This window comes from Populus trichocarpa, chromosome 11, assembly GCF_000002775.5.
Source record: "Populus trichocarpa isolate Nisqually-1 chromosome 11, P.trichocarpa_v4.1, whole genome shotgun sequence".
Classification (NCBI taxonomy): Eukaryota; Viridiplantae; Streptophyta; class Magnoliopsida; order Malpighiales; family Salicaceae; genus Populus; species Populus trichocarpa.
Window position 1 is genome coordinate 1,739,922 of NC_037295.2, and position 10,366 is coordinate 1,750,287.

General features: G+C 34.0%; 2 protein-coding genes across 3 annotated transcripts; both read left to right on the forward strand.

The window, feature by feature from the left end:
- Positions 1 to 270: 270 nt before the first annotated feature.
- On the forward strand, positions 271 to 2,891 carry LOC112326086 (alkaline ceramidase). Of its 2 annotated transcripts, XM_024593380.2 has the most exons (4): positions 271 to 539; positions 692 to 1,010; positions 2,178 to 2,322; positions 2,413 to 2,891. In XM_024593380.2, exons 2-4 carry the CDS (start codon positions 754 to 756, stop codon positions 2,689 to 2,691), a joined length of 681 nt encoding a protein of 226 aa, XP_024449148.1. In that variant the 5' UTR covers positions 271 to 539; positions 692 to 753; the 3' UTR covers positions 2,692 to 2,891. The 2 variants fall into 2 exon arrangements, with proteins under 2 accessions (XP_024449148.1, XP_024449147.1); XM_024593379.2 differs by having other exon boundaries at positions 272 to 539; positions 2,178 to 2,891.
- A 3,985-nt stretch (positions 2,892 to 6,876) lies between these two features.
- Positions 6,877 to 8,524, forward strand: LOC7484335 (LRR receptor-like serine/threonine-protein kinase FLS2). Its single transcript, XM_002316561.3, has one exon. The coding sequence runs from the start codon at positions 7,071 to 7,073 to the stop codon at positions 8,316 to 8,318; it is 1,248 nt and encodes a 415-aa protein (XP_002316597.2). The 5' UTR covers positions 6,877 to 7,070; the 3' UTR covers positions 8,319 to 8,524.
- Positions 8,525 to 10,366: the final 1,842 nt, after the last annotated feature.

The window sequence follows — 10,366 nt, forward strand, 5'->3', positions numbered from 1 at the left end:
AGGGGGGAAATCCCAATAAAACAAACCTAAAAGATATCTGTTTTATTTCAAAGATTTAAGAAAAAATCTCAAATAATCTTTCATCTAATTTCAAGGTTTTCCATTCATATATTCATCACATTAATTTTTTTCTCAAAAAAAAAAAAAACATTTTATCACAAATCATGGTTTAAAAAATGCTAATAGTTTATGAATAAAATTAATATAAAAATAATTAATTTACAAAATTGAGAATGTCATAATAATTTGATGCATTGTCCTGGAAAACAAAACAAAAGGAAGGGAAGGAAAGGAACGGGGTCTCTTCCTTTCTCATTCTCTCTCTGTTTTCTTTTTTTTTTGGCCGCTGCCGCTTCCGCCTTGGCCCTTCGTGCCTATAGATACCCTTTGTCTCGAAATGCAGAAAAGAGAATCTTCCTCCCCTCCCCTCCCCTTACCCTCTTCCTCCCCTGCTCGCCTGGGTATTGATTAATTTATTTAGCAGCTGTCAATGTCATCAGCAACAGCACCATCCTCCTTTTGCTTTTAACCACCTAAAGGTTTGTGTGTGTGTGTGTGTGTATGCTTGATTTATTTATTTATTCTGAATTATTATTAGGATTAATTAATGGGATTGGATTGTATCTTATTGTTATTTTTGAGAGTTAAAAACAATCTTTATTTTTTTATTTTTGGGTTGCTGAATCTGCAGGTACTCGATCTGATAACAGGGATTTCGCTCAATCTTCTTGAAGTAGAAGGGTTTTGGCGAGAATGGCTGAAGGAGGAATATCGAGTTTCTGGGGTCCTGTAACGTCCACGACAGAGTGTTGTGAGAAGAATTATGCCTATTCTTCATATATTGCTGAGTTTCACAACACCATTTCTAACATTCCATGCATTGTTTTGGCACTCGTGGGTCTCATAAATGCGCTGAGGCAACGGTTTGAGAAGAGATTTAGTGTTCTTCACATATCTAACATGATTCTTGCTATTGGCAGCATGATTTTCCACGCCACTTTGCAACGTGTGTAAGTATCACTCCCCATCTCTTATTCAACAATTTTAAAGCTTTTTCATGCTTCTTGTTGGTATAACATCTGATAGCTTAAAAAAATGAAAATCTCAAAACAATGCAATGCATAAAGTTGTGGAATTTATTCGGGATTTCCCAGCTAAATAAAACTCGATTCAATTTGTTTTTATTTCTGTTGGGTTTTATATTGAAAATGCAGAATTTATAGCAGTACTCCATTACTACCTTTTCTTGTCCTCGTCGGTGTATAGTCACAGGATGCAAGTTGAACCGTTGCTTGCCTTTTGTTTGGTTAAGGCTCCTTCCTTTTTTGTATCCATGCATGAGCTAAAAAGGATGTGAGCATTGGTGTTTTGTATACATCAGTAGGGTTACTGTAGGATAGGTTGTGGAGAAAGCATTTAAATGGTGAGACAGAGAGAACTCATTACGAGCTGAGCTTGTGGAGCCATGGTGGCTGTGAACTTGCCATGTGAGAAATGTTTGTGTTGTATTACAGTGCAAGCTTCTTATTTGCACTGTGAAGACTAGTAAATTCAAAATTGCATTTTTTTGCTTGTTTGAGCCGTGAATAGATAAGACATTTTTTTACCAAAAGTTTATTTAGGTTGTAGGTTTGTGTTATTTTCCATATCCAGGAGTGAACTCCTATTCTCCCCTCCCTCTTAAAGGATTTGATGATGTTTGATTAAGTGATGCCGAAATTCCGATGTAGCAGTTGAGGGAATTTTTTGGAATGTGAAGAAATTTAGGACAGTCCCTTTTACATGAGTTATATGCATGAATAGAGTGGCGGAGTCTGATTAGAGATTTTCTTCAGGGTGGGAAAGAGAATAGGGTGGAAGTATCTGTTTTTGCTCCAGCCTCCAAGTGTTCATGAAAACATTCGGCGGTCGTCCAGCTATAAACAGATAGGTTTCTTGACAGCAGACATGTCTGGTTAAAAGAGCTATGCATGCCTAAGATAAAAATGGTTAAAAGCTCCGTGACCATTACTGCAGGCTTAGTACAATACATTCATATGCTCGTTGGAATACAATCTACTAACACTTAGAAATGACACCCCTCAATCAACAACCTCTCTATCTTTCTACACTTTTTATGCTTATCTATAAAGAGTGAGGATTCATGCTTGAAGATGATGGTTGGAATTTGTTTCCAGGCAACAGCAGAGTGATGAAACCCCTATGGTATGGGAGATGCTCCTGTATATGTACATCCTCTACTCACCAGATTGGCACTATCGCAGTACAATGCCCATCTTCCTCTTTCTGTATGGTGTTGTTTTTGCTGCAGTCCATTCAGTGGTACGTTTTGGAATTGGTTTCAAGGTGCATTATGCGATCCTCTGCCTCCTCTGCATCCCTCGAATGTATAAGTACTACATTTACACGCAGGATGCCTCTGCCAAGCGGCTTGCAAAGATGTACGTGGCCACCCTTCTCATCGGTACTTTGTGCTGGCTTTTCGACCGTATTTTCTGCAAGGAGATATCAAGCTGGCCTATCAACCCACAGGGTCATGCATTGTGGCATGTATTTATGGGTTTCAATTCATACCTTGCAAACACGTTCTTGATGTTCTGCCGTGCTCGGCAACGAGGATGGTCCCCCAAAGTGGTCCATTTCATGGGTGTTCTTCCATATGTGAAGATTGAGAAACCGAAAGCTCAATGAAAGAAGTGAAAGGATGGAATTATAGTTTTGGCAGACAAGAAGGCAAAGAACATTCTTTTTTTTTTTCTTTTTTTTTCCATTCAGCTAAACGGATGTTATGGATAAAAAGCAAACGTCAAAATCTTCTCGTTTAAGTAGAATATGTACCATATTTATTTGCTTTGCTGCTCGAAGTTTCAGATTACATGGTTTTCATAGCTTCTTTTATATGTCGTAGAAACCTACCATCAAGGATGTCAAAAATACTTACATTTTTTATATCAGATCATAAAATAAAAATTTATATCCAGTTCAAGCACTTTAAAATATATAGTTTAAATAAAAATTTATATATAATTTAAATAACTTAAAAATGCAATATAATTATTCATGTCCATAAATTTTTATTAACTAACAAACTTCAAACAATTAATCTGCTGGTGTATCATGTAAATTAAAACTAGTTTCATTGTTTTTATTTTCCTCATAAATTCATTAATATCATTATAAATTCATTAATATCAAGATGTTACTATGAATACTAATACTAATATTATAAACAATAATGCTATTATTAGTACCAACTCGAATTCTCTAGATTGTCAGCATTTTAAATTTTCAAATCATTTCCAGCACCATGACTCTTCATTTTAACATTATTAGAAATCTCTTCTCATTATTTTCATCTTTTTTACTACCAATTGAGTTTAGCATTAATCAGGAGGTGGGCCTGGAAACTATTTCTACAGTTTTAAATAATACATTTTAAGTTATTGCTGTGAATTTTTACAAATGATATTTTTACAATTTAAATAATAAATTTTTCTTTTCTAATGCTGTGATTTTTTTTTTAAATTATAGTTAATTTTTTATTTATTATAATCACAGAAAAATTAACAAAATTCCAAAGAGATCAACTAATCTTTAACGGTGCGTTAAATGAATTTACTTATGAATCCTGTAATTACTTACTCATTACAAATTGAATAATAATTAGTTTATATTTTAAAATTGATAATTTATCTTTTAAGTTATAATGATATTATAATATCCATAATGATCAAAATTACAGGATAGTCAAATCATTGAGTGATAAAATAAATTATTAGGATATAATAAATAAATAAATAAATAAATAAAAATTTATATTATGTGACTTGAAGTTAATTGTTATTTGTAACGCAGACCCAGCATTAGATCAGACCAATTGGGTTTAGCATTAATCAGGAGGTGGGCCTGGAAACTATTTTTATTGGGCTGATATATCAAATTAAACGGTACCGTATTACCCATCACAAGAAGAGACAACTCCACACACGGCACACGGCTTTGCCTGTGTTAAATAGATCTTGTTTTCTGTTTGGGCCTTTAGTCCATTGTTGTATTGTACTAAAAGAAAACCTACGGCCCATTATATTTTTCATTGAAGCAAAAGTTTTTTTTTTTTTTTAATGATAAAATCAATATCCTCGAATCCGTTTATACATTAATCAAGATTAAGTTTTCTCGAATGATCTTTTATAGGATTCCTTTCATATCTACAATAATGCATCCGAAATAATTTAATAAAGGGCAAGCAAATTAACCCAAATATCCGTAAAACCAAAATGAAATTAAACCAACCAAATGTTTTTTTTTAAATGGATTATTTTGGTCGAAGATTTTTTTAAAAAAACTGTTTTTTGTTTCGGTTTTAATTTCAAATCTTAAAAATTAAAAAATTAAATCGAGTGAAACCAAAAAATATCTCTATAAACTAAAGGCATGTTAAATCAAAATTAGTAAGAAATAATCCAGCTAAAAGGTGAATTAATTTGGTTATTTTATTAGGTTACGTTAAAAAAAAATCAGTTTGATTAGATTATTCATTAGAAACCAGATCATATAAACAATGTTGATCCCAAATTTAATAAATTAACTAAGTGTGAATCTTAAAATTTGAATATAAAAAAAGAAGAGTGGACATATCTAAATAAAAAAATAAAAAAATGAGGACAACTTATTGTTGAAGCAAAAGATGGTAACTTATTAGACGACAGAAACATCTATCATCAACCCAGAAAAGCACCATCAATTATTGATCCAAAACTTTACTTTTGCGTAATGATGAACGGAGACCCACGAGGGGGAATAGGAGGCGGCTATGACGTGAGGAGCTTCTGTTGATGCACAGAAAGAAATGGGTCCATAATAACAAGGATGGTCAGCTCAGCAGGATTGGCATTGACGAAGAGAAAAGGCAGGCAGGCAGGCAGGCATGCATGCATGCGGGAGGAGGAGGAGGCCAATGAAGACTCCACAGTCTCTACTCATCCTCCACCGTATACTCATCTTCCTGCCATTTCTTGTTAAAGAACGAGGAGGAGACTGGCCGGAGGGAATCTGTCCAACTGTATCGTCACGCAAGGCCATTCATCAATCCGTAGGGATGAGATTCTCTAACAGTAATCCTATAGCGCAGATCCCAAAACTAGCAGTCCTATTTGCCTTATAATATAAGCAATTTCACACACACACACGCACACACATATATATCAAACTCGGCTACTGGGTTTACCCGTTGATCCCATCATCTGCGGGAGATCTAGATCAATGATTTTTATTTTATTTCTAATTTTTATTTAAAAACACATCTAAAACAATGTTAATTCATTTGAAAAAAATAAAATAAAGGTCCTGTTTGATGGTACGGTAATTTATGCTTTTAGTTGTTTTTTAAAGTTTGTTTGCTTTAAAAAAGAATCAAATCAATATGTTATAGTTTTTTTCAATTAAAAATAAATAAAAATCTATAAAATCACCCTAATATAATTTCAAGCAAAAAAACAAAAACATTCTACACTAGAATCTTATCAACCCACTAAATTATGAACCTTGTCGGATCTTAGAGAGTGTGCGAGAGTATAATAGTAATTGTTTTTTAAAGTATATTTTTTTTAAAATGCATTAAAATAATATATTTTTTATTTTTTAAAAAATTATTTTGATATTAACACATCAAAATCATTTAAAAACATAAAGAAAATATTAATTTAAAACCAAAATAAAATAAAATAAAATCTAATTTTTTTAAGAACATAAAAACAAAGATGGTAACTATATTTTCGTCTCATATACCTCCTCAGAGCGCGGACCCGTCACATTACACGTCTCAGCTGCATCAATAATTTTTCATGTACGTCCATACCTTACTGCCCCACCATTTTTCTTGCGTAGGAAACAATTTTGTATGCCAACCACTCAACTCTTCCATGTGCTGCCACCTCCCTTCTCTCTCCGTTCACCACTTCCGAGCAATAATTTATTCCTGAATCTACTCATGCCCTGCCATTTCTGATCTTTACTTATATATAATCCCTGCCTATTTATTTAATTCAAAGAATTTAGACCATTGTCTTCCCGTTCTTATATTTATAATACTATTCGATGGTCAAACTTATGTTCAAACCCCTTTTGTCTCCTTTCAATCTCTTGAAAAAACATACAAGACTTCTTCTTTTAGGTTGTGCATTGATTCCCATTTTCAGTTCATCGAGATCTTGTGTATCCATTTTTAAGATTTATTTATTACTTAACATTATATATATACATTAATGTATATAATTCGGATAGGATTTGAATTGAGTTTAATATAATATCTATACTCTATTGATTATTTGTCGAACAACAATTTTGAATATCTATCGAATTCAAATTAAATTATTATTTCTAACTATAATTTATGATAATAATTCTTGTGATACCCCTTTAATTGCTTGTATATGAACTTTACTTTCACCGGCCGGTTCAGCTCACATGTATCTCTTGCACACAGATAATTGGTGATTTTTCACACTTTCTTTTTAATTGGAATAAAGTCTTCACGATCTTGAAAGATTCAGAAGGTATAATTCATCCAATGAAAAAATAAAAGGGAAGATTGAAAAGTGGAAACACAGCTCGGTGCTATGCAAATGGTCTAGACAGAAAGTAGTTAATCATGTTAAAGATGAAAAGTATTTCCTTTTCAACATAAAGAATGTATTAAGAAATGAGGAACATCACTTATATAATATGAGTTTGGTGTTGCAGTGTATATTTTAATAGTTTAATACTAAAAAAATAATAATTTAATATTCTTTTTCAAGCTAAATACACTTTTAAAATACAGTCAACAACAATTTTAAATGTAAAAACAAACTGCATCGAAGATTAAACACAAATTAATTCAACAGGTCTTCTATCCCAAATCTTTCCTAGACCTTCCATGTCCATTAATACATGTAAGTGGATCCATCCAACAATCCCCTGCACAATATCAACTGTCCAGACAGTACTCAGTGGCAGTACAATTAATGCAATAGCCTCCTTTCTTTTCTTTTTTGCTCGAGCTCACACAAATCAAACATCTCTCTCTGTTCATGGCCAACTCACACGCTCTCTTCCTGCTTCTGCTACTGCTTCTTGTCGATGCTTGTCGTCCCTCACATCAACAAGACCAAAACAAGATAAGCAGCAATGATCTTGCAGCTCTAGCAGCCGTAAAAGACAGCCTGACGGACATTCCAGGCTCAAACTTCTTCTCCACCTGGGACTTCACTTCGCCAGATCCCTGCTCAGCCTTCTCTGGCATTACTTGCTCTCTCAACCGAGTCACCATTCTCACACTCGGCACTGGTGTCTCTAGCTCACGTGGACTGGCTGGTTTCCTCTCCCCTTCAGTCTCCAACCTCACCGAATTAACCCAGCTCGTCCTCTACCCCGGCCTCGTCACTGGCCCTATCCCTCCTCAACTGGGTCTGCTCAGCAACCTCCGAGTTCTCTCCTTAACCAACAATCGCTTAAAAGGCCCCATACCCAGTTCACTATCCTCGCTCCCCAACTTACACACTCTTGATCTGAGTTACAACCAGCTCACCGGGACAGTCCCGCCGGGTCTCTTCACTGGGTTGTCCCAGTTGAAAGTCATGATTCTGGCTTCAAACCAATTATCCGGCGAGTTGCCAAGAATCGTGTCAGCAGAGATCCTGCATTTAGATTTGAAAGACAACAGTTTAACAGGGACATTGCCGTTAAGGCTGCCGTCAACGATCCGTTACTTGTCAGCATCGAAGAACATGATGTGGGGCCCACTCGACGGGCTACAATCGTTGTCGGAGTTAGGGTTTCTCGACTTAAGCATGAACCAATTCAGTGGGCCCATACCTTCCTCTCTCTTGAGGCCCCCCCTCTCTTCATTGTTTTTGCAACGGAACAATTTATCAGGTGGGGTCCCATCATCATTACCATCATCATCTTTAATGTACGGCGAGGGATCAATCGTGGACTTGAGCCACAATCTCCTGACAGGTGAATTATCACCCGTTCTGGCCGCGGTGGAGACGCTGTTCTTGAATAACAACCGTCTGACGGGGAGGGTCCCGGAGGAGTACGTGAAGAATGTGTACGGAGGCAGCACAAAGACATTGTACTTGCAACATAATTATATAACAGGGTTTCCATTGGAAGCAGGGTTGGGATTGCCAGATACAGTGTCGTTATGCTTGACGTATAATTGCATGGTTCCATCAGTAGGGTTCAAGGGATGCCCCGCCGCCAGTGATGGCGAGCAGCTATCAAGGCCAGAGTCGCAATGTGTGGTGTTCAACCATGGAAGATCTATACCTTAACATTGATTGATGGGTGATCATAACATGTAACATTCACAATTTTTTGGAGTAGCCATCAATACTGGATAGGGGAGAGGTATACATAAGAAGAACAGAGAAATTTTAAAATAATCATGTCTAAATGAGGGTTCCAATATAATTTTTTTCTTCTTCTTATATCTATAATTCTCTTTAAAGTGATCTCATTAAATAAATGTTGATAATTATTTATTGAGTATTTTAAAATTTCTTCAAGATAACATCCAAATTCCAACAATTATTGATCAATTTTATATGACTGATTAAGGATCAAGATCATACATGCATGGCAAGAGAAATATACAAATTAAGTGCATAGTTTCTAAGTTATTCACACTACAGCAATAAAGACAACAGTCATCTCCAATTCCAATTGGGCAAGGTGTATTAATTAAATATATATATATATGGGATCAAGAATAACAAAACTTCAAAGAAACTTTTTGGTTTCAAGGTTTTTTATGCAAAAAAACTAATCTTTACTGATCCAAACCCGTTCAGTTTGAACCGGTTTTCAATTTGATTTGGGTCATATTCTCAAAAAATAGCATCTCCCAGTTCGGTTGGATATTTTTAACTCAAACCAAACTAGACAGTAAACACCTCTAATAATTGTAGCTTGAACACCATACACGGCTTGATTTGATTTAATCAATCTAGCATGTATAGTTAAATTCTAGTGTTGTGGCCCTTACTACGCTACAAGCTGAATTAAAAAGAAAAATTAATCTAGAAAAAAAAATTTAGACCCCAGGAAACTATTTGACATTATTATTAACTCGATCTAGCAGGTTAACCTTAAATTCTCCCAATCTGACTTGTTATCCAGCCTTAGTTTAAAATCAATCCATGAGAGTTGCTCTGACATGACTTAGTTGATTTGATGAGTTCAAAGATAACCTAAACAACTTGTAAAAAACATGATTTGGCTTTAAAAAGTTCAAGATAATATTTTTTTTAATATTGAGATAACAACATATTAGATCGACCCAAGTTTCATGGCTTAACCCACAAAACTCGAGATCTGGATCATTGACTTCATTATGTGTAACAACTTTGTTTTTTTAAACTATTTTATACTTAATGATATGATAACAAAAATAGATGCTCATATAGCCTCATAAAAAGCTAACCAGAACAAATTATAAAGATCAATTCAAAATCAACTAAATATTGAAGGATAAAATTGGTTAAAAAATAAAAAAATGATTCAACCTTAAGAAAAAAAATTGGAAGATGGATTTTTTTAAAAAATAAAACTACTTGACTTTGTTATTAAACTGGACCTAATAGGTCGACCTTGAAATCTTCTAACATGATTCCTTATTTAGCCCGAGTTTAAAATTAACCAGCATTGGAGTTGACTTTCCATGACTCAGTTAACTAGACGGGTTTAAAAACAACCTGAATGACTGATAAAAGATTCATTTGACTTTAAAAGAGTTTTAAAATGATATTCTTCTAATATTGAGACGGTAGCATATTAGATCAATCCAGATTTTATAACTTTACTTGCAAAACTCACGATCTGAATCATGAACTCAATTGAGTTAATTTTTTTATTTGATGATATGATAACAAAAACATATACTCGTAAAAATTGAGTATCAATCAAATGATAAAACATTTATTTTTGAGACTGCGATAACCTTATAAAAAAACAGAGATAAATTATGATGATTTTAAAATCAATAAAATATTAAAGGATTAGATTGAAAGAAAGAAAAAATCGGAAGATAGAATTTAAAATAAATAAATGGAGAAATGCTTGAAAATTTTTTAAAAAAAAAATTGAAACACTTCACTGTTCATAATGAAGCACGATGATGTTTTCAATTCTTTTAAAGATAGTAATATATTGTTAGCTTGGTACGTATTTCATATTCGTGAAATTTATTGTACAAAGTCGATAAATATTGTAGAGGACGAGAAAGGTGTGACTCCATCTACATAATAACACCAAAATATTAATGGATGAATAAATAAATCACGGATATTTGTCACGCACTGAACAGTTCCAATTTACAAGC